Source organism: Poromitra crassiceps (genome assembly GCF_964638095.1).
Source record: "Poromitra crassiceps genome assembly, chromosome: 6".
Classification (NCBI taxonomy): Eukaryota; Metazoa; Chordata; class Actinopteri; order Beryciformes; family Melamphaidae; genus Poromitra; species Poromitra crassiceps.
In genome coordinates, this window is record NC_139627.1 from 61,402,392 (window position 1) to 61,428,394 (window position 26,003).

Sequence of the window (26,003 nt, forward strand, 5' to 3'; positions counted from 1 at the left end):
CACAACAAATTCCGTCAAAACTAAAATCAGTTACTACTACTACTACTACTACAAAACCCCATAGAACCCCATAGACTCACTTTTCCCTTGACGAACCAACCGGCGAATTCTGGTTAAGCCTACATCCCTGCGGTACTCTATCTTTCCACAGAGTGATTCGTCTTCTCACAATAGACGATCTTTGCTGATAAACCGGAAGTGTATTTGTTTACTTCCGCGGACACGAAGCGTCCCGGTCCCGAGTAGAAAAGAAAACAACCCATTCTTGTCACGATTTGTCGGCAAATGTCTGCTAAGAAACCAAATTGATGAACTAAATCGCTATGTGATGTTCCAGTTTGACCAAACCAGCTGACGGACAGGAGGAAAGATCATAATAATTAATCAGACAGTAATATTTCATGGATTTGTAGAAGCAGCTAGCGAGCAGCTAGCGTAGCTAACTGCTAAATCTAACCTGATTAATTAACAACAGTGGTGAGTACAATTAGATAGATAGATCGATGGGTTTCAATGTGTACATAACAAGGTACAGATAAAAGCATGGTAAGAGACAAAAAATAAGACAAGATCAAATGAGATGAGAGAGACCAGTCCTGGCAGGGACAGGGTAAGAGAGAAAAAGTGCCTCTGCAGTCTGCATGTGTATACACATATACACACACACATACAAGCATATAGTGCATACATACAGTACATACAGTCTCTGTGTGTAGAAACACCTACTAATACATAGTATACATACATACTGTACATAGATACATACATACATTAGGGCTGACCCAAAGGCTTTGAAGCTTAAATCGATGCCATGATTGATAATAGATTTCCAAATCAGTATTCAAATGCTTTGTTTTTCTTCTTAAATGTATTTTTAAATAGTAATCCAACATTATTCATTATGCATCAACATTCATTATTATTACTTATTCTCTTAGACAAGAGTAGCGGTGGCCTAAAGGTTAGAGAAGCGAGCTTGTGACTGGCGGTCGTCGGTTCAATCCCCGGGACTGGCAGGTTAAATCTGGGTGGGGAAAGTGAAAAGGCAGCGCTTGCCCCTCCCTCATTACCACCCCTGAGGTGCCCTTGAGCAAGGCCCTTAACCCCAACTGATCCAGTGGAGCTGATCAGTGGCCAACAGATCAGACTGTGGTTGTACTGGGCAGCTTCCATCAATGTGTGTGTGAATGTGAACAGGAGAGCATTGCTCTCAGTGACAGAGGCATACAACCTTGATGCGATATTTCTAGTTATTATAATAATTATTATTATTATAGTTGAGCGTTGTGTTTCATCATGTTCTTCAGGAAGCAGTGTTGGAGTGAGAGGTCTGTCGTCATGGACGTCAGCATCACGGTGTCTCTGATCCGGGGTCAGATGGGGGCGGTGGTGGAGCATGCGGTGAACGGAGCCGTGGAGACGGTGCTGGCTGAGATGCTCAAGGTGGTCAGAGTGAAGTTCGAGGAGCTGAATGCCCAGGTGGCTCTGCTTTATTGTTTTTATTTTTTTACATGATATTAGTAATTTAATATAGGGACATAATGCTCTTACATGTAGGCATAATGTAATACTGCAGACATCTTGTTATGAATTCAGATGGCCATCCTTTTTTCTTCTCTTTTCTCCATATTAGTAATTTAACTCTTCCTGCCAACACAATTGTTATCTGACCTAATTTCCGAGACAACTTCCCCACCAATCACGTGACTCCACGGCAATCCGTGTTTTCACTGCCATATGAGAGATGGCTCTGTTACTCACCTTGTGAAAGTGAAAGTTACAAAGAAGTGACCAACCATGGACATATTTGGCCGGAAATGGAAACCAAATCATATGGGCTCCGTAGTTTGGTCTAACACCGCTCGCTATCCACCATCAGAGACTTGATTAGGTTCAGGACCCATGAACATGACTGTCATTTACAAAAATGCTTTTTTTCTAAGCTTTTTGGGGACAGACAGATGTTTTCTATGAACACTAGTACCTATAGCGACATTTCATCAAATTGTCCTCAAACCTCCACTTGGACTCAAGGATGAAGTGATTAGATTTTGGTGGTTAAAGGTCAAAGTTCAAGGTCACTGTGACCTCATGAACCCTATTTCCAAGCTCTTTAACGCAATATCTCAGGAACGCCTTGACGGAATGTCTTCCAATTTGGCTCAAACTTCGACTTGGACTCAAGGATGAACTGATTAGATTTTGTTGGTCAAAGTTCAAGGTTACGGTTAGGGATGCACGATATATCGGCAATCATATCGGTATCGGCCGATGTTAGTCATTTTTTAACATATCGGTCATATCGGTATCGGTCAGATGTTGCAATGTTAATATCGGTTATCATTATCAGCCAAATTCTTCACATTGATATGAAATAATGCAGTAAATCTATGATTTATGGGCTTTTCCAAAGGCTTTGCAAATAAAGAAATGCATAACTTTTTCAAATTCAGTGTGAACATGTGTTTTTCAGTATGTACAAAATGTGATGATCATAAAAATGTGGTTTTATACAGAGCATATCGACATCGGTAAATATCGGTTATCGGCCATAACAGCAATGTTAATATCGGTTATCGGCATCGACCAAAAATTTCATATCGGTGCATCCCTAGTTACGGTGACATCAGGACTACTCGTTTCATGCTCGTTAACATGATATCTCAGGAACGCCGTGACGGAATTTCATCTAATTTGTCTCAAACGTCCACTTGGACTCAATGATGAAGTGATTACATTTTGGTGGTCAAAGGTCAAGGTCACTGTGACCTAGGGGTGGGCGATATGGCAAAAATATCATATCACGATTTTTTCAGGCAGGATCACAATCCACGATCTTATCACGATTCTTTTTCATCTTGGTTTTTAAGACTATTTTGCAACTTAACTGAACAGTACAAGTATATCCAAACTAATTTCAGGATTTGTACGGTCATGAAAAACCTGGAAAAGTCAAATTTAAAATAGAATTCCCAGGCCCTGGAAAACTTGTAGAAAAAGTTTGGGAAAAGTCATGTAAAGTTTGATAAATATTTTCATGTCGTTCATTTCTTACGCTGAGTTTACAATAATTCATGTTTGGGGTTCCCAACTTTTTTTTTATCTTGGGACCCAAAAGATAAATGTTGTGTCTCCCTGGGCCCCAAAAAAACATACTGTAAAGAGTTGCCATGACGATCAGTTGGCGACCCACCCCCCACGGGTCCACGGCCCAAACTGAGTCCCGACCCATAATTTGGGAAACACTAAGAAATAACGTTAACAAGCAGGCACGCGCTCAATAACGTTAGCTGAAAACTAGTTTGGTGGTGGCCTGACACAGTTCTATAAACTCGGTGAGGGAGGCAGGCAGACTAGCCGCTTGGTTAATGGAGAAATAGGCTGCGTCATGCCTACATCATGTCATGGGCAACTGCAACAGACAGACCAAGCCCGACCAAGCAAAATGCAGGTTGTGTTGCCGGCGCAAAACATTCAATATTTTCAACATGAGAGAGGCGGTGGCATTAACAAGCCACGCGCAAATGAAGCAAACATCAAAGGCGCTGCTCGTCAAGGTAACGTTACTACTGTCTGCAACTCCCATCACTGGACTGTTTCAATCTTACCACAGCGATGGAACTGCTATCACCGAGCGAGCAACACGTCCCTCTCTCGTCAGCTACAGTATCAAGCAGGCAGCTTGACCGCTGGGAGTCATCTTTCAAACATAGAAATGCAACTGATAGAATGTGCACTGCCTGTAGCGCGATTCTAACGATCTGTCTGGAAAGGCAGATCGTGGAGCCATTCTAATCGTTAACGATCTAAGATCGTCATATCGCCCACCCCTAAGCCCCACCCCTACTGTGACCTCACACATGCCATTTTCAAGCTCGGTAATATCTCAGTAACACCTTGACGGAATCTCTTCACATTTGGCTCAAACGTCAAAGTCTGGACAGACATGGATGTCGACTGCTCACTTGTTGGCGGAGGCATATATCCACGGTGCGGTCGTTCTAGTTTTACATGATATCAGTAATTTAATATAGTGATATGTGCTCTTACACTTAGGCATACTGTAACACTGCAGACATGTTGTTGTGACTTCAGGTGGCTGTGCTGAAGAGAGACATGAGCAGCCTGCAGAGGGAGAAGAGCCTGAAGGAGAAGGAGAACGAGAAGATGCGCTCCATGCTGCGCTACGCCGAGCTCAAGCTCAAGTACTACAGGAAGGGTAAGCTGCAGGTGAAGAAGGTTTCAAGCAGAGGCGTCAAACTCATTTTAGTTCACGGGCCCCAATTTGGTCCCAAGTGGGCCAGACAAAGAAAATCAATGCATATTAACCTATAAATAACAACACCTCCACATTTTTCAGTTTTTGTGTGTGTGTAAAGAATTACAGGTACATTTTAAGAACACATTTTCACTTACGGTTATCTCAGCTACCATCAAACAAATGATCAAATCTACTGTCTGTAACTGTTCATCACAATTAACGCCAACTGTGCAATTCTCTATATTCAAGCGTACTGAAAATAGTTTACCATTTAGTGATGAATACAGAAAACATGATTAGGCTACTTAATATTTAACTTGCTCCTGAAACCTGGCACCTCTTAGCCTTCTGCAATGTTGCCCGCGGAAGGGTTGATCACGCCCAATCCGCTGCAATAGAGCTAGTGCTACACCGCAGTATTGTAAGACCCTTCGGTGCATGGAGGGCTAAGGCCCTGTGGGTGAATCCAGGCCGCGCTCCTCCTTCGTCTCACCAGACCCTCCCAAAAGGCAATCCTACTATGCCGCACCATAGGCAAAGAGGATGCCTCAAGGAGGCCTGTGCACTGCACGTCATTCGGCGGCGCCGAGCACCTCGCTCTAGCCTGAAGGACCCCAGGCCGTGCCGATCTTTACACAGCTTTTCAGGAGGCTAATCCGTAGCGTTTATATATATATACACACATATTAGAGCCTTTGTAATTAATTAATCTCAATTAATCACATATCAATATTTGACACAAGAAGCAATGTTTTTCAATTCAAATGGATTTTGGTATATGAGTGAATAGGTAGTAGTAGTAGTAGTAGTACCGGTACTTTATTTGGCACATAGCCGTCAGTAGACTGAATTAATGACCAATATACAGGTTAAAAAGCAAACATGAGCACAGGTTAAAATGCAGACATCATAGTGAGCTTCACTAAAATAGAACTTTCAGTCATAAACAAAAGGAGAGCAGACCAACAGGACGTGTTATGGGGTATGGAGGAGGTTCAGGAGTATGGTATGGGAGAGTTCTGATGGAGATGTGTTTTTGTGAGGGGATTGTTCAGTTAGAACAGACAATACATATTGCTGTATTTGTACTTGTCAGATGTGGACTTACTCATCTGAACTCATCTGAACAACGAAAAAATGTACGCTTAGGGCACCCAAATGGCAGCGGCACTGGATCAGCGGCTAAGTTAAAGTCCCTGGAAACCAAAATCCACAAAAACGTTCTAACTATGTTATTTAGGGTCTTATGTTAGTAATTTTGTGCCTCCGAAATTATTATACATTACTTTCAACCCAAAGCCTTAAAATCGCCACTTTTCTACAAGATTCTACAAAGTACTTCCTCATTGAAGACAGCAGTGCGCGAGGTGCTAAAACGCAGGAGCTTATGACGTCATACGCTCTATATAACCTTTGTACACGCGCGCAATCCGCACCCACCTATGGCAAGTCCGTTCTTTGCCCCCAGTGACAGCGCTCCCTCGCTGTCCGTCTCCCTCCCACTCTGTGTGCCGTCTGCCAAGCGCTATGCTTGTGAGATTAGCAAGGTGTCGGGTTTTAGGCCATGTGCTTCTCTCTCTCTCTCTCTCTCTCTCTCTCACTAGTCCAGAGAGAGAGAGAGAGAGAGAGAGAGAGAGAGAGCACACAGAGTGGGAGACAGACACGCTGTGGGGGCAAAGAACGGACAGAGATCTCTTCCTCTCAGGAGCCGCGGAGCAACGCGCGAACACACACACACACACACACACACACACACACACACACACACACACACACACACACACACGGTGTGTGCACTCATCTCTCTTTCTTTCTTTCTCCGTTTCCCTCCCCCCCTCTCTCTCGCGCTCTCCGAGAGACAGAAATTTCCCTGCTGTAGACTGGACACGCCCACACAGTCCGCGGGAGAAAGTACACTCTAAAAAATAATGAAATCTCATGAGTTTTGCCATGGCTGTCAAACCTAAATTTATATACTTTGCGACGTTCATCATCGTTCAAATTCGGCTGGTGGCTTATTAACATAGGATCCTGTGATGTGATGAACTCAAAATGCTAAATAATAAAGAAATATTTCTGGTTTCCAGGGACTTTAACGTTACATGTAGCTCTGGCTTGTAGCTGCAACATGTTTAGCATTGAGGTGATAACGGAGGCTTGAAGTGCTGATATGCAAATGTCTGTCGTTACATCGCACTTCCCACATGTGGGGCTTTGTTTTCTGATGTCACTCAATGCACGTTGTGCATCAGTATGATTGATATGCCTGGAATTTGTCCAGTGAGAAACGTTCCATGGTCTCTGTAGTGCAAAAATAACGTGCGTTTAAAATGCGTGAATTTTTTAACGCGTTATTTTTTCTGTAATTAATCAAAATTAAAAGTCATTTTTTTCTATATCTTATTATTATACATAGATCTATATATCTATTTATGATAGCCTATCTCCTTGTCTCTGTAATTTATGCTGATTGCCTGTTTGTGCTGTAGCCTCACCTCCTTCTCTGTGATTGGCTGCATTGCAGCTTCCACAGGTGAACTCCATTACTGATGTTCACACCTATGTATATATGTAACCCATTGTCATTTGTTCTGGTTTACACTGATGGTTTTACACCTTAAGGCTGAAACGCTTCTGTTTTTGGCCCTATTAAAACTTCAAGGACTACTTCTAATGTGAGTGCTGTTGCCTACCTCTGTTCCTGATATCTCAGTAACGGCTTGATGGAATTTCTTTGAATTTGCCTCAAACGTCCACTTGGACTCAAGGATGAACTCATTAGATTTTGGTGGTCAAAGTTCAAGGTCACTGTGACCTCACGACCGCTCGTTTCATGCTCATTAACGCGATATTTCCGGAACGCCTTAAAGGAATTTCTTCACATTTGGATCAAACGTCAAAGTCTGGACAGACATGGATGTCGACTGCTCACTTGTTGGCGGAGGCGTATATCTGCGTGAGGTAGACAGAGAGAGAAGGTAAACACTGCCCATGTGCTTAGATGACGTGTGATACAGTGGGTTAAAGCTATCCTTTAAAGAGCTCTGGTGAACAGAAATGTTGTAGGCCCTGATTCTAGCACTGTTTTTGCATCACTTTGGTTCTGAGGTCAACTCACACGGAAGTACAGTAAACTAGCCTGAATTGAAGTGAAGCTAAACTAAAGCAAACTACTTCCTGTTCCTGTTGCGCCCGGTGGGCTGGTCTGTCCTGCAGAGCGAGGCGCGGCTCAGAGGACAGAAGAAGAGCAGTGTGATTGGACCATCAGCTTCCAGCCGCACACAGAGGACGTGGACCCGGCCTTGGCCCCGCCCACCGCAGTAGCCCCGCCCCTGGAGCCAGAGCAGGCGCCTCTGTCTCCAGACGAGTCGAGCCAGGCTGACAGCTCCACCCTGCTGTCCACCACTCCACAGGTTACTGCATTACCCAGACGTCACCTGTAGTTAAAGGATAAGTCCGGTGTTTTTAGTCCATTGCTTACCATCAACAAATCCTATGAAAATAACAAAAACAAAATCAGCAATGATTTTGTTTTGCCAGCTATTCTCATCCACGTAGCTGGTGCCTAATGAAGCCGTAGAACTCCATTGCATAAAAATATATACAGTATATTAAAAACCCATCGCAATCATCCCATCATTGCATCAAGCACCGGGCCTGCTGACTTTTTCCTCAAACAACTTAATAAGCTGTAAACACTTTGTGATCTCAGGAAAGTCATTTCATAGCACCAAAAATAGTCGCCGGCCTAATGAAGAATGTGTTCCCATTTGAATCTGATTTGGCACCCTGACTTTTCATGGTAACAGTTAGCGATATTTAAAATGGAAACTGTCTTTGTGAGCTGTATTTAAGAAAGCGAAAAATGAGCTGTATTTAAAAAATTTTAGCTTACAATTTGGAGCCAATATTACTTCCGGGTTGACTTGACGGCTAAAAACGGTGTGAATACCCGATCTGAGTTGCTGCCTTATCTGTACATGTGTCACGCATGTGCGAGCGTAAATGGTTTACGGTACAGACCTCCCTTTAGCCGTTAGCTCACGACCACAGATTAATGTGTATCTTCAATTGGAAAGACAAATGTAATTGTCTCAAACTTGAATAGCATTAAGGTTGATGCACGACACACTAGCCAGCTACAGCTTTTATGTTACCATGGTCATTTTATATTAATCTCTAATGTTACCGAGTTCACTATGTTGCTAACTGATGTAGCAAACAAACACATTATGTTTCACATCACATCAGCCAAAGTGGTGATATACTGTGTATAATTCACTCGGATCGGGCAGCGATAGAGGAGAGATTTTCAAGTGTTCCCCAATTTTAAACATTAAAAGGTGCATGAAAGAAAGGAAAAAGGGAAAAACACAACAGTGGACACTATATTATTATGTCCTTTTGCCTGACACGGCTGAATCTGCGAGTGTTTTGTCGCCCTTCTTACAAAACCTTCTTAACGAAAGATCATCTTAGGCTAAGAAGCAATCGGGAAACGCGTTGGCTTCTTACGGGAGCCTTAAGAAGGGTCAAAGAAGCTTCTTAGCGCTAAGAAGCTTTTGGGAAACGCATGCCTTCTTAACGAAAGATCATCTTAGGCTAAGAAGCAATCGGGAAACGCGTTGGCTTCTTACGGGAGCCTTAAGAAGGGTCAAAGAAGCTTCTTAGCGCTAAGAAGCTTTTGGGAAACGCATGCCTTCTTAACGAAAGATCATCTTAGGCTAAGAAGCAATCGGGAGCTTCTTTGACCCTTCTTAAGGCTCCCGTAAGAAGCTTCTTAGCGCTAAGAAGCTTTTGGGAAACGCAGCCATTGTCATTTATGTACATACAGCCACCAAACCACCATACATACTGCATGCAAACTCACCACAGCGATGGCACCTGTCACACAGTGGCTTAATAGCTCCTGTCTTCATTTAACCCATTGATACCTAAGCGCGTGCTCTAGAAATGTTCAGGTGCCTGTCTTGTCTATAAGATTCTGCATGGCTTGGCTCCTCCCCCCCTTGCTGCTTTTATAAAGCAAAAAAGAAGCACCAGGTCTGTGGAAGAGGGGATTGTATCATTCCTATGAGGAGGTCTGCCTTCAGACAGGCAGTCTTTTCAGTGAGAGCAGCTCACACATGGAACAGTCTCCCATCACACTTCAGAGACTGTGACACTTAAGCCCAATTTATGCTTTGTCTGCCGACACTTTTGAAACGGTCGCCGACAGAAATGAGGACTTGAGTCGACACTTTCAAGTGTCGGCGAGCAGTGTCTGCTACCTGGTGAAATGTCTAGTGTCTCTGACTACGTCATAGTATCGCGCAAGTCTGATTGGCTATATAGACGGCACGCGCTTGACTTCCTTGTATTGGTTGGGGTCCACCCGCTAGTTTTCGCTCGATTGAAATGAATGAACGTGTCCCCGCTATTTATATCAGCCTGTCCTTGATGTATGACTTTGTGAAAATCACAAAGAACGTCGTGACCAATTTCCCAGAGAGAGAGGAGGTGAGTTGTGTGCTTGTGTGTCGTTTATATGCGGCCGCAGCCAAGTACGTTACATCTTGCCTCCGAGGTGGTTTCACTGTGCATTTCGTTCCCTCTGCAGCTGCTAAAGCGTTCGAGTGTCACGTGACCGTTGAACCGAGGCAAACGTCCTCTAAAGTATAAATGCAACACAATGAGCGACACTTTCTTTTTCGTCTGTGACCATGTGCTGAGCGACACTTTATAATAAGTATACCGTAAATTAAGCTTTATCGTTCTTTGTTATTTTCATAGGAAGAGGAGTGTGATTGGACCATCAGCTTCCAGCCGCACACAGAGAACGTGGACCTGGCCTTGGCCCCGCCCACCACAGTAGCCCCACCCCTCACAGAAGCCCCGCCCCTGGAGCCAGAGCAGGCGCCTCTGTCCCTGAGCGAGGCTGACAGCTCCACCCTGCTGTCCACCACACCACAGGTTACTGCATTACCCAGAGGGCCTAGCTAAACACAAAAGATGCAATATTAACAGTTTTTCACGAGATACTCAGTATTTAATACTGTGCTAGGTTCTAAACAAGAAAGAATGTTTACAGTTGTTTTCCTTTCCTTATGCACTATAAATGTTTACAATGCTGTGGTGTAGCTAAGAGAGGTCAGAATTGACCAAATTATATTTCAAATGGCGGATATGTGTTGTAGAATACTTAGATTTGTTTCAAATGTGTTTTACTTTTGGGGCTTTAACACAGCTTTTGTTGCACAGAAATTAAGCACTTTTAAATGAAAATTAAACTACTTTTGCCATGTAGTGAAATACAAGTTTTGAAAATTGTGATCGCACGTTGTGTCAAGTGTACATATAATAGGATTAATAGCTTGGGGAACGGTCCGGCCCCCGGCCCCTTAGGTCTCTGACAATGTGGCCCCTGGAACAATTTAGTTGAATAGCCCTGCTCTAAAGTATGGGAGCACTTCATTTTGTAAAAGTAAAAAGTGTGTTAGCTGCAAACTATGTAAAATCGACCTTGCATGGCCCCCATGAAACAGGTCTATTGTCAAGGGACATGATTGGGTTTTTATGAGCTGGGGAGGGTTACACGCTGGGGGTTTGTCTGTTGATTGGCTGTTTGTGTGTCACTCGTTGCATTAACACCATGAACAAGGGACATGATAGGCTGTTTATGAGCCAGGGAGGAGAAGTGCTCTTGGTTTTTTTTCATGCAGCCGTGAGTTAAACTATGGAACGTTCTATCTAACAATTGTTGTATTGTATTGACTCTGCTAACAGCCCTAACATACAGCACATCTGAGCTGATGCCACATTAATCCCATATCCTCTGCAGGAATGCACACGCTGAACTGTGAGCGCTCAGTAGGGCTTTTCTATTGCCACTTTTGGCTGCCTTGCCATGATGGGCGGCTGTAGCTCAGGAGGTAGAGCGGGTCGTCCACTAATCGCTTTGGATAAAAGAGGTCGGTGGATCGATTCCCGGCTCCTCCAGTCTGCATGTCGAAGTGTCCTTGGGCAAGATACTGAACCCCTGATTGCTTCTGATGGTGTGCCAGCACCCTGCGTGGTAACCTGCCGCCATCGGTCTGTGAATGTACCTACTGACTGTAAAGCGCTTTGGATAAAAGCGCTATATAAATGCAGGCCATTTACCATGATGCTGATTTGCATTTCCATTTGTGTTGAAGGTGAAGCAGGAAGAGGTGCAGCAAGAGGAGGTGATCCACATCAAGCAGGAGCTCGGGGAGGAGCAGGAGGTGATGGCCACGCTGCTGCTGGACTGTCAGCTGCAGCAGGAGGAGGTGAGGGGGTTGTCAGGAGGAGGTGAGGGGGTTGTCAAAGGCACGGCACATTTCAACAACGGCAACAAACAAACAAACGGCACATTTCTGCCTCCATTTAGCAGATGTATTGTTGTATGTTTCTCTTCGTGGTGGATATCTGGCCAATCTTAGAGGAGGTGACGTCACCTCCAGATACTTCCAGCAGCTACAATAGAGGTGGATATGAGAAAATGTTTCAGCGATCTTAAACCATCAGAGGTCAACGTCAGAATCACAGAGCTTCTTTCTAGAGCCGCCATTTTGCACCAAGACAGTTGCGGTGTTGAGAAAGGGGTGCAGGGCATTCTGGGAAATGTAGGAAATGACAGACTGCAGTATAGTAGAGGAGGCATGTTGAGGGAAAGTGGGTTTAGCAGCAAAGTAAAGACACTTCATCACTAAATAACTTGTGGAAGGAACTGAACATCACACACTGATGAGTTTAACACCACACACTGATGAGTCTAACACCACACACTGATGAGTCTAACACCACACACTGATGAGTTTAACATCACATATTGATGAGTCTAACACCACACACTGATGAGTTTAACATCACAGACTGATGAGTTTAACACCACACACTGATGAGTTTAACATCACATACTGATGAGTTTAACACCACACACTGATGAGTTTAACATCACAGACTGATGAGTTTAACACCACACACTGATGAGTCTAACATCACACACTGATGAGTTTAACATCACATACCGATGAGTCTAACATCACAGACTGATGAGTTTAACATCACAGACTGATGAGTTTAACATCACATACTGATGAGTTTAACATCACAGACTGATGAGTTTAACATCACAGACTGATGAGTTTAACATCACACACTGATGAGTTTAACACCACACACTGATGAGTTTAACATCACATACTGATGAGTTTAACATCACAGACTGATGAGTTTAACATCACATACTGATGAGTTTAACATCACAGACTGATGAGTTTAACATCACAGACTGATGAGTTTAACATCACACACTGATGAGTTTAACATCACAGACTGATCAATTTAACATCACAGACTGATCAATTTAACATCACAGACTCAGGGCCGTAACCAGGGTTCCGAAATAGGGGAGGTCCAGCAAGGGGAGGCGGATTGGGCGCCGCCGAAATTTTTTTTAGTTTTTTTTTCGCCCTTTTTTAGCCATATTTAGAGTAATATATCATTTTAAATCAACATTAGGATTATACTGTTGTGATGTCATTATTCAGTATATTCTCTTTCATGTCACCACCTGCTCAGCTCTCCTGTCAACATAATTGTAACTAACAAACACAAACTGTTTTAGCCAAATTCATATCAAAATGACACCTACAAACACAGGTACACAACCCAAGCCGTACACAACACACAAAGTCATCATCGATAATAAAAAAAACATACAGAGGGACATTTATTTATTCCTGATAGGAACGATTGAAAAATAAAATAAAATATATTATGTTGTTTTTAACTTTACACCACCTCTTTTTGTTACTTATTGGGTCATGAAACTGAAACCATGCATATAGCCACCTGCATACCTGACTTCGGGAGCTTGGCAATTGGCATCATGCATGATTAGCCAGTAGCATCCCAACGTGTCACACAGGTAACATTACTTAAGAGACAGACTAGACACTTACTTTCTTGGTTGTTGCTAAAAAATCTGTCAGTGTCACTCACTGTCTGTCGTTCACTCGCTCACTGTCTCGCAGGTCGCTCACCTTCAATTATCTCGCCAGGCAGACAGACAGTCATCACTCACCACCATGCTGCTGCTCTCTCAGAATCAAGTTACCGCGGACGCGGCGTCAGATGACTTCCTGCCTGACCTGCCTTTCGTTTGAAAATAAAAGCGATCCCGTGTTTTTCATGCTTTTCCATGCAGATTGTTTTATTTTTTTCTCTGAAATATTAGGGGAGGTCCCGACCTCCCCGTCCTCATAGCTAGTTACGGCCATGCACAGACTGATGAGTTTAACATCACAGACGGATGAGTTTAACACCACAGACTGATGAGTTTAACACCACAGACTGATGAGTCTAACATCACAGACTGATGAGTTTAACATCACACACTGATGAGTCTAACATCACAGACTGATGAGTTTAACACCACAGACTGATGAGTCTAACACCACAGACTGATGAGTTTAACACCACAGACTGATGAGTTTAACATCACAGACTGATGAGTTTAACACCACAGACTGATGAGTTTAACATCACACACTGATGAGTTTAACATCACAAACTGATGAGTTTTCCTTGAATGCTTTTGTCTGTTCCTCTAGAGTCAAAGGTCATCAGAGTGGTCAAGACTTCCTGTGAGCCAGAGCAGCTTTCCTGATCCCAGCACAGCCTTCAGCTCAGCTGATCCCAGCACAGCCTTCAGCTCAGCTGGATCAAGCTCCTGTGAGTGTGAGTACCCTCTGTGTTTGGGAATATAAAGTACTAGTCCGTACATACTAGGGCTGTCAATCTCCCTCTATAATCAAATTCGAATTTCAGTGCTTTATACATTTTAATATTCGAATTATATTCGAATATTTTAATTAATTTTTAATTGAATTAAAAAAAAAAAAAATTTGGTCTGAGTGAATTGTTGTCTTCTCTTATGTTATGTTATGTTCTGATTCTAAATATAGCTGAATCTTTGGGTTTGACCAAGTAAAACTTTTTCTAAGCATTTTACCAAATGTAGATGGAAAAGTGAATGGTGGATGAATATTCAAAATAATATTAGGCTTATCACAAATAGTCCAGCAATGATGTTTATTTAAGAAAACATGTTCCTTGTACAATGTACATACATTCATTGCATTAGAAAATAGGTCAGATAACCAGAGCTTAGTTAATATTCATCAGTGATGTATTGGTGCTGTCTGAAATGCTAAAATAAAATAATTGATAATAAAAAAAGACACAGCCTTTGTTTGAGCTCCTTATCAATAAACAAATAAGTAAACTTTGCCAAAACAACAATGAGCCATGAACAAAAAAAAATCAGTCACGTATTGCACTTAAGAGCTACAGGTTTACATTCAGTATAGCAGCTTCAACAGTCAACTTCAGTTAACAATGAATGAACATACATTTTAAGAGCTACAGGTAGGTTTACATCAGTATAGCAGCTTCAACAGTCAACTTCAGTTAACACTCTTTTCTTCAAGTATGTTGTCAGAACTTGTCACTGTTCTAGTGTTCTAAAAAAAAAAAAAAAAAAAAAATTTTTTTTTTTAAATAAATAAATATTCGTTTTTAAAAAATAATAATAATCGAATTTCGTTCATAATTATTAAATTCGAATAATATTCGAATATCAAAATTCGTTTCAACAGCCCTAGTACATACGCACGCGCCACAACTCTGTGCAGACTTATGGGGATGCGCGTAACACAACTCTGTGCAGACTTATGGGGATGCACGCGCCACAACGCCGTGCAGACTTATGGGGATGCACGCGCCACAACTCTGTGCAGACTTATGGGGATGCGCGTAACACAACTCCGTGCAGACTTATGGGGATTTGTGTACCACAACTCTGCGCAGGCTTGACAAAAATGATAATAAACAGCTTAAATTTTGGAAAATGGAAAAATCAGCCGTGTCAGTCCCTGCCTATGCCAATGCCCAATACCCATACGCAGTTTCAGATTAATTGGCCAAAACCCATTCAGGAGAAACATGAATGCAGACAGAAGTACAGAATCTGTATTCTGTGATGTCTGGCTTCATGCTTGCAAAGCAGACAAAAAAATACATTTGGCAACATGGAAAACACTGAAAAGCGTGTGTATCCATTTGCTCCCCTTTCATAACATTGCTGTCAGACAGCAGAGACCCACCTCCCCTCCCCCCTAACTTTACCCAACCAACCTCCTCCTCATCACCACGGTCATCACTTCTCTTTCTTCTCTTGATCAGCCAGTCTTTTAAACTCACCTGAAAATTCAAACATATTAGTTGACAAAGAAGCTATTAGTTTGTGATCTGTGTGATCTGAAAATGTCTCATAACCGCGAAGAGAAAGAGATTCATGGATGCGTCAACACAATCACTGGCTGGTACAGAAGAGCTGGATGCAGAAGAGGAGAAGAGGAGAATGAGCTGCAGGGTGAAGAGGCTCAATGCAAACAAAATCAAACCTACTCCAAGTGCCTGAAGTGCAGGAGAGCGGTCTGTGGAAGATGAACAGTCAGGGTGCTGAATGTCTGTGCAAAGTGTGTTTGAAGGACACGCATCACCTAAGTGTATCATTCAAATGTAGCTTTCTCACAAACGTTCAGTGACCCTCATTTATCAAATGAGCGTAGAAACCAGCGCAAATCCGAGTGCAGAAACCATCTTACATACGTCAGGGTTCAGGTGTGATTCATGAAACGGTTGTATCAAGGTATCATAAACGGGTGTTGATGCGGCGGTTGGAAACAATCTAACAATTTAAATATCACGCCCCTAAATATCCTCGGGTCCGGAGGCCTCGCCCCCCAGAGCTTACGACCACGTGAGGCGGAATACGTACAAAAGCGAAACTTCTCCGACTTCGAAATAGAAACTCTTAACATCGCAAGTCTAATTGAACCAATTGGGCAGCCTGAAAAGTGCCATTAAAGCCCCAATATGTAGAAAGCTGCTGAGCAGCGGCAAAAACAGCGGCCTCTGCCGCCACAAGTGGTGATTACTGTATGCTAATAGATGCTACTTACTTCCCTGTTTGTAAGTTCAGATATCAGCTTTATTTGACTGTTTCTGCTTGTACTCTGCAGTGTTTATAACTGATCCACTGGGGAAAAAATAGCTCAACATATGTCGAAAACGTACTGATTACTTGTTTTATTGAAGAATAGCGCTGATAATGAAGCTACGCTAACTTAGAGCGATAAACACATTTCACTTCCTCTTCGTTCTAAACAAATCGCTGCTTGCGGTCAACAAATTTGTGTGGACAACCAAACACCAGCTGAGGTTTGAATAAAAAAAAGTTTACCAACTTTTCTGTTAGATTTCTCTGTAATCCACAAAGTCTTCTTGTTCATTCCTTGTGTCAATTGTGTTTTTATCAGCAAAGCCTATCAGCAAAGGCTACGATTTGAAACCTGATTGTTGTTTTCACCAGACTCTCCCAGCCAGGCTGGGAGAGTCTGGCTGTGGACTAGTGGGGAAAAAGCATCCACCGAACGTACCATGCAGGCTGCTTTATTGCATAATCCACATCAATCGTTTTCAGCGTGTAGCAACGAGCTAGCGGCTAGCACTGCTGTTGTTATTGTTTCAAAGGCAGCGGCGCAAGCATTTGAGCTCAACACGTACAGCAGCAGAGGCAGACAGATTCAACACGGGGGGGGGGGGGGCGTGGACAGGAAATCCAAATATGGTCGCAGCCACAGTCAGAGCGGGCCGGAGCCAATTGCAGAGCTCGCAGGGAGCGGAATGGGATTTCCATCCGGCACCGACTGAAATGGTCCCACGGCACAAATGAGAGAGCTAAGTCCACCATGCTGCTTCCACCCAGTCAGACTAGGTTTTGGCTGCTGCGGCGCTGCTTTGCTTGCCGGGGTCCCGACGCTGCTATTTTGAAAAATATGGTATTTGTGCATCAGCACGTTTAGGAGAGATGGCCTCTGGCTCACAAATGAAATGACGTGAACATTTATGGAGTGATCGTCTTTTACCATTGTCATTAGGGATCTCCATACGATTCACGTCCCAATGCTGAGTGACTGAAAAAGATTCCTTTCATTATTTGAGACAAAAAAACAGACAAAATACGGAATTTTTTCTTATGTTTTCTTCATCAAATTAAAGAATCCCTTTTTATTTCTGAGGTAGGGTATGCACTATGCATACTGTATTTCCTTTTCTTTGTAAAAGAAAAACTGAAAGAAACGCATTGTGATACATTTTTCATCTAAGCGATTTGAATCTTCGCACATTGGTATGGATTTTTTACCATCTTGCAAAGTATTGTTACATCGCTAATAAAGAAAAAAAAACATCGCATGGATGCATAACTGGGACGTATCCTCAGTGATGTACCCTGGGGTCATAGGATGTTTCGGGTCTCGCAACATCATACACCCTCGCCCAGGTGACCCAGCCGGGGCTGGCCAAGCCCCAACTTACGTCCCAGTAGCTACCCACGGTCAGCCCTATAGGGAGGGTCGAAGGTGGTCACGCGGTCAGGGCCACTCAATCCGCTGCTCCGGAACTACTCTGCCGGGACCGGGGGAGGGAGAGGGCTCTGGTACGTAGAGGGACCGGGCTCTGTGGGTTGCCACCCGGCCGGGTTCCTCCCTCGTCTCACCAGGTCTACGACCTGTGCGCTGCACCAGACTCCCCCGCTCCAAACATCTCATTCCGAGGTGATGGTATCTTAGTGGACACCATGCAGTACCAGTACTTGGTGGCACTGCATTCTCCACTTGCGGCTTGAATGGCCCTCCTAAAAGGCCTCTCGTGGGTTGTTGGGCTTCTTCCTCACGGAAGACGCAGGCTGGGGAGCTAACCCATACTGCTACCCGGGTGCCGTCCCTGTTCCGGCTGTCAACTGACTCTCCAGTAGTCACTAGTCTTTCCTGGTTGTCACGTAGTCTATTCCTATGAGTCACTGGCTAAGCCAGGCTAACTAATAAAGAAAAAAAACATCGCATGGATGCATAACTGGGACGTATCCTCAGTGATGCTAATTGTAATAATTAATTGATGGTGGTTTCTTATGCGCGTAGAGTTGCTTAACACGTTCACTGCCAATGACGTATTAATCCGTCAAAAAAAATCCAACGGTTTACTGCCACTCGATTTTTTTTTTTTGACGGTGGGACGTTGATCTAACCCTTTTACATCTCTTATATAAGTATTGGACGTGTACAACGTGTACAACCCATTCCACCGACCCACTAAGTGGCGACAGTGCTTTCCTGACTAGAGGAAGGCAAGCAAAAAGCAGTGTGACGAAGCCATTCTCATGAAAATGGATTGGCGAAAACGCTTTCGTTTTCGCGCTGATTGCTGGCGGTGCGGCAGGGATCGCGGAACCGCCCGGGCCACCCGGGCCGCGGCCCGGGTACTTTTCAGTTCCCAAAAAAAAAAAAATTTTTTTTTTTTTTTTTTTTTTTTTTTTTTAGATTTTTTTTTTTTTTTTTTTTTACAATTAAACCTCATTTACTTATTACACTCGACTGGTTGTTTTTCAGATGTGATGTGAATCTAAAGTGAACTAAACAAGTCAGATCCACTATAAATGTTTTTCAGTAGATGCTGTGATGTAGCCACAAGAAAGGTGCAATATTAATGTTTTTCAGGAGATGGCGATGTTGCTAGCTATAGGTTCTAAACAAGAAATGTGGTTCAAATGTTTACAGTAGTTTTCCTTTCTTGCTGCACTACAATGTTACAATGCTGTGAGACAGGCCCGGCGTTGGAGGGGGGCCTGACCGGGCCGGGCCCCCCCATTCCCTAAACTGGCCCCCCCATTCATTTTTTTTTTTTTTTTTTGTGTGTGTGCTAAAAACGTTTTTCCGTTTTTCTGTTTTAAAGTTTAAAACGGAATCTGGCTGTCATTAGGCATTGATTAACTGAATGCTATTGCTAACTGTTACTTTGAACCTCCATTTGCAATGATTCTGGCTGGATATTAATTAACTATTGTAAATTTGTCACAATGAATGCAATTTGTGCACAATGTGTAAATACATTTAATATTAATTGTTTAGGCCTATTTGTAAAGTCACAACACATTAGAGATGTCTGTAGTTCCTCATAGATTTAGCCTCTTCCTTTTGCTCTCAAATGCACCAGTTTGACGAATTTTACTTTAAAATGTACAAAATCTTCTTCCGGGGGAGAATCCCCCCGGACCCCCCTTGGCCCCTCCAAGCTAGGGGCAGGCCCCCTCTGTAATTTGGTTCTGGAGCCGGGCCTGCTGTGAGACGGCGCTAAACACAAAAGATGCAATATTAATAGTTTTTCATGAGATACTCAGTATTTAATATTAATACTAATACTAATAATAGAAAAGGAGAAGATACTGAATAATGACATCACAACAGTATAATCCTAATGTTAATTTAAAATTAAATATTCTTATAAATATGGATAAAAGTCCAAAAAACATAAAATTTTCTTCGGCGCTGCCGAGATTCCATTCCTTACAGCACCCCCTACTTAATAATAGTTCCAGCGCGGCTGCAAAAATATGGTGGCGCATTGTGTCAAGTGTACTGGCTCGGGGAACGGTCCGGCCCCCGGTCCCTTAGGTTTCTGACAATGTGGCCCCCTGAACAATTTAGTTGAATAGCCCTGCTGTAAAACCCAGTCGCCCTCATATTCTGGTTTATTTCAAGAAAAAAAAATTGGCTAGTTGAAATTAATTGGCTCCTAACTTTAAAATCTAGCAGCCATATTGGCTGGTGATAAAAAAAAAGTTGAATCTCAAACCCTGCAGTGAGAGCAGGTGGTGACATAGGAGTGAGTGAGAAAAGGAGCAAATATATGATTGTTAAGACTGAATACTGACATCACAACCATCTAATCCTAATGTTAATTTAAAATGAGATATTCCTATATGAATCTGGCTTCAAACGACCAAAATCTTTATATGATGATAATAATAATAATCAATGATGGTGGTTCACAGACGTGTGTGTGTGTGTGGGGGGGGGCACGCCCCCCCGACGGGGGGACACGCCCCCCCGACACGCCCCCCGGCCCCCCCAAGTTCAGATGCGTTCCGCTATCCCTGCGGTGCGGGATTGTACATTTGCATAATAGATTACGGGTGGAACACACTTTGAAACACGCAGCATAAATATGACCAGAATCGCAAAAGCTTCATCAAAGCTCTCAACCAAAACTCCAAGAAGCGAGCGAGTCCATCCAGACTTCCTCAAAGAGCGGCCGCGCAGACAGGCACAGGACAGCAGCAGCAAAGCAGTGAGACTGGTGACAAGCTTGTGACACGGCCGCTGCAGCCAAGAAGAACGCCCACGGAGGGAGGAGTTGGAAGCAGAGGGGGGTTTCCTGCTGTTATGGAGGAAATTACTGTTCAAAACTATTGTTTAGATGTCTGACGTCTTACTGATGCCAAAAATGAATGGTTAAAGTGACTGTTCTATCGAATTTCACAAAAAGCCGTTTATCTCAAAATAATTTTTCTGACGCTGAAACCATGCTGTATTCAACTGCTAATGCTTACATAACTACTAACTCTACAAACTAACTCTTTTAGACAGAGAAAGCACACATTCTATTAGTTCTTTTGAGATATTGTGTGTTCACAAAATCTTAGCAGAAAGAATCCTCGGGTCTTGAAAGATGAGCCAGAATCCTCAAAAAAAACCTCTGGCAGAACCTACCTACAGTAAAAAAAAAATGGCTGGCAGTGAATGTGTTAATTGCTTAACACCAACAGGTTAACCCCGTTAATTCCAGACAATAGTTTGAAAATCATTTTGGAAGGTTAAACTCCAACAAAAAAGATTGAAGCTCAATATTTCTTTTGATATAAAGATGTTATGAATTTTGGAAATTACGAGTCACAGTCAATGTAGGCCTTTACCAGTGTTTCCCACACATTTCTTACTTGGGTGGGCCGTCCATGTATGTCAACGGCCGCCCAGGTAATGTATATTGCATATAAATTATTAATAATAATAATAATAATCTTATTTTATGTTTTAGGTATACATTACATACAAGGACTGAGAGGTTGATGTGCTGTTGACTTCCTTTAGTTTAGTTTCCACATTGCATGCATTGCACATTTTCTTTTCCCCCAACAAACGTTATTCTATTTTCGCTGGTGAAACAATGTTCAGTGTATATTCAATTGAGGACTATTGGCACTTGACTATAGTGTGTGCGGCTACATCTCTGTCTCTCACGAGACAAAAAAACCTCAGTTTGTTCTCCCGTGGACCAGCACCGCTACAAGAACTTGGTGTGCGTAGCACTCTTCTGCACAGTGTATAATCAATAACATATTTTTGTTCAAATTGGTCTCTTTTCTTTTATAGGTTTGGTTCATTGTTGATACTTTTTATACTGGTAATACATTCGAAGGCAGCGCTCCAAATAATCTCAATAAACTCAACTTTTGTGTATTATTGCCTCATTATAACTCAATCATGCATTGACATGATTATAAATGTTATGAATACACAGCAAATGTATGTCTGTTGCCTAGTAGGTCATCTCTCAAGAAAGATTTTCGATTTGCATGAAAATCTGGAACCCAGAAAGACCAGTCTGTCGCTCATGTGTCGACCAATGAAAGACCAGTCTGTCGCTCATGTGTCGACCAATGGAGATTCACAAGAAACAATAAACATGGCAATTCACAATAAAAAGTGGGGATCCACAATAGGGGTGGGAATCGCAGAGTAACTCACGATACGATACTATCGCGATACTTGGTTTTCGATAACGATGGTATCACGATACAGCGATTCTGCGATAATCGATACATTGCAAGAAATTTCATCTACGATACATCACGATATTTGTGTAACTGAAGAGGAAAAAATACCCCTAAAAAGGTAAAAAGCAGGAATTATGTATTTATTCATAGAATTGACATGAAGCAATGTAGAACAAAGTGCAGACTGCATATTGCCTCTTTAACACACACTGACTGCAACTTGTCCACGTGTGAAGTCAACATGTTTAAAGGAAGGATACAAAATAATGCCTCTCTAAAATCTTTTTAATCTGTGTAAATTAAGTTTACAGAAGAAATGCATGCAAAAAAGAATAAAAAAAAATACACATTTCAGGATAAAATGTCACAATATGGCATCACAATATGTATCACGATGCGGGTGCCAGTGTATCGATAATGTATCGCAAGAGGAAGTATCACGATATTTTGTCCCACCTAAACACATGGGGATCCACAGTAAACAATCTGTCAGCATGGTGGAAGAAAATCCAGATAATAGCGCTCGTGGTAAAGAACGCTGTCAAACAGCGCGTCTGTTACCTCCACGTTTCATTCGGAGTGCCGTTGCTAGTCGGCAGTGTTGTAGTCGGTCACTATATCTCGAGTCCAAGTCGAGTCTAGAGTTCCCAGTGTTCGAGTGCGAGTCTGAGTCACCTTAGAACAGGTTGAGTCCCCAATCCATTACCTGAGTCTGAGTCTGACTTACTGAACATGAGCATGAATCCACACATGTAGTGGTCGGTAAAATGATCACAAAGGGCCACGGCCTCTGCGTTGAGTTCTGGTTTCTAAGGTAATTGAAAATGAGCTTTTGCCCCCAGAGGTTTTTAACTCATTGATACCTGATACAGCATTTGTGTGTGTGTGTATCCCTTTAAGACCGCGAACCGCGTCACTCGGTTTGCGGTCTTAAAGGGATACACACACACAAATGAGGGATATACACGCAAATGCTGCATCAGGTATCAATGGGTTAACCGATGGATTCCCAGATTGCCTATTAGGCAACAGACATGAATTTCATCCACTAGATGGTGCCACGTCACCATCTGTCCATACAGGTTTGTCTCACTCACTCACTGACAGCAGCTTCCCTACTGGCCGTAGACTGTATAGCAGCGGCAGCAATGAACGACAAGCAGGCTGTGATGAGGGGTATGTGCCTGACCTGTACCGAATGCGAGCATTACGTGCCAGGAGAGGCTAACGTCAGCTCCTGTCTTCCTGCCTCTCATATCCACATAGCACCAGGAGAGGCTAACGTCCACATAGCACAACCCATGGACTCAACACCGGAGATAGCAGGCTGCCAATTCCACCAGGTAGAAAGCAATGTTGATTTTATCTCACAATTCTTGCTATTGGGTAGGGCCATATGAAATCCATTAGACCCCTGCCCCAAATTCATTTTTTTCCCCTTCTTCTTTTTCCCAAATTCCAGTTTTTCAATATAATTTTAATTTAGGGGTTAGGATCGATATTTTTTTCTTTTTTCGACAGAAGTGAAAACTTGTTGTCAAGTTGACACGCACGACCAACGCGATTCTCAAAACACCCCAATTGAAAACTGAATCATTTCTCTAGGCCTATTTTACAATTATGAAATAATTTAGGTTACTACAATAATTAGATCTACTTTTGATTTGAATAATTATACCTACTTTTATCAATTTCAGAGAAAGTATGGAAAATTCTGCAATATTCCATGTTTTACAGTTGATTCTATTTTTATTACCAAATTCCATCTTTTTTCTTTTTTTTTTTCAATTTTGGGGAAATCATATGGCCCTACTATTGGGTCATCATCTAGTACTGTAGTAGGCTATGCCAGCCTTGCTAGATAGCTGTTGGTATTGACTGTATAGACTAGAGTTGGGTTGAGTTCCGCCATCTGACGGAGGTTTGAGAGTGGCTGTCACAGCTGTCATTCACCCCTTATTATATCTTCAACTAATTAAAAACAAACATATCACAACAATGAACACTGAACATACATCAGTTCGATGAGAACTACCTAAAATAACAGAAACCATCTTTGCGGAATATTTATTTGACGTGTACTTTGATTATTTTTTTTTTTGGCGCATCTTCCATCCGCTAACATGGACATGGCTTAACATTTATGAGCTATACTGCAGCCAGCCACATGGGGGCAATCAAGATATTTTGTCTTCACTTTCGGGAGCTGTCTGTCATGACGTCCGTACAGTCTATGGTACTGACTCGTGGCTTGAGCATACAATAAAGTTATTTGCTCAAGAATTAAATGCATAATTTCCCATTGCTACACACCTATCCTGTATATCACCCTATATATCATATATATACCTGTATATCACCTATCCTGTATATCACCCTATATATCATATATATACCCTGTATATCACCTATCCTGTATATCCAGATCATCCTTTGTGCCAGTAGCCATCAAGCTCTACAACCAAGCTTGATTATTTATATATGTTTATATATGTTTTATATATGTTATATGTTTTTTCTTTTCTTTTTTTATTCTTAACTATCTTGGTCTGTCTGTGTTTCCACTCTTACTACTGTTTTTGCTACTATGACACCTGGATTTCTCCACCAGGATTAATAAGGCTTTATCTTTTGGTTCTTCATTCCACAGCTTTCGGACAAGAGAAGACTTTCCCTCGGGTGGGTTCCCAGCCCCAAAACCGCAAAGACCCACTTCAACAACAAGATGTTGCCAGCATTTTACGAGGCAGCGTGTCCCGTTCTGAACGACAAAGTGTTTAAAAGAGACTTCATGCTGGAAAGGAATTGGGCTTTCAAGATCACGAGGAAAATTGACAATATGGAAAGCATGCTTACATTTGCGTGCGGACCCAATCCCGCTGCAGGTGGTCGTTTTCTGGAGCCAAACTTTAAAATCAAGGGAGGGCACGATATAGTGACCTGCCAGCAGAACATTGAGAAGATGGATAAAATCATAGCAAATATAAAAGAAGAAATGTCCCACGTCGAGGAGCACGAGAACATGCTCTTCAACAAGGACGGGAACCATCCGAGGCCGTGGCAGGGGAGCAAGAACGGTTTCAACATCCAAATGAAGGCCAGGACGGTGACTCTCCTCGCCTGGGCAGAGAGCGTGAGGAATAACCTGCACATCGCTCTGCAGAGAATCAAGAGACGCTTCACCTCTGAGGACAACGGTCCATCACGAGTCAGCAGGATGAAGAAACAGGCCAAAAGGAAGGCGAGGAAGAAGAAGGCCCAGCGGAGGGAGAGCCGTGAACATCAACTGATGCAGACCATTTTCCCTGAAGCCTCAGCCGATGTGACCATCACAGCTGATATGGTGATTGTAGAGAAGGTGGCAGCTCTCAACCAACAGCAGGGAACCTACCTGTACAGCCTGCTGCAGAGGCTGGAGAGCACAGAGGAGGCACGTTCAATCATCACGGCCAGTCTGGGGGAGGCCGGCAGGAAAGGCTTCCGGGCAGGTCATCTCAGTCAGCATGTTGACTGTAAGGGAGATTGCAGTTCAGAAGACTGCCCCTTTTTTGAGCGGGCCGCTGGCCTTTTTCGCAGCCTCGGCGGGCAAACGTACGGGACCATGTACGCTCCCTCTGCTACAGGGCTGTCGCAGCTGGGAATGGCAGAACTGGACAATGACGCCTTGGAAGGCATAGAGTTTACCCCAGAACTGGCAGACCTCCTTAAAGCGGGTTGCTTTGAGGAGGAAGTGGAAGATCATATCAGAAGAATACACTATAGGAATAGAAATGTATGCGTTTAATAGTGTTTGCAATTAGAATCACTTTCATAGACGTCGGAAGTTGGGTCACTTGACATATTCTGTTCGGTCAAAATTCGAAAAGTGTTATGTTGAGAGAAAATGGTGTTTTTCTAACCGTTTTATTGTGTGAGTGTAATAGGCTATAGTGTAGCATTTAATGTATTTGTAATTTTTTGATTGAGTTGGTATTAATTAAAACGCTCAAGTGATAGTCA

At 42.8% G+C, this 26,003-nt stretch overlaps 1 protein-coding gene across 1 annotated transcript; it reads left to right on the plus strand.

The window, feature by feature from the left end:
• The first annotated feature begins 365 nt into the window (after positions 1-365).
• Positions 366-26,003, plus strand: LOC310779091 (uncharacterized protein). Its single transcript, XM_083639590.1, has 9 exons — positions 366-477; positions 1,308-1,479; positions 4,096-4,219; positions 7,478-7,674; positions 10,034-10,213; positions 11,437-11,550; positions 13,879-14,005; positions 23,271-23,347; positions 24,655-26,003. Exons 2-9 carry the CDS (start codon positions 1,339-1,341, stop codon positions 25,786-25,788), a joined length of 2,094 nt encoding a protein of 697 aa, XP_083495716.1. The 5' UTR covers positions 366-477; positions 1,308-1,338; the 3' UTR covers positions 25,789-26,003.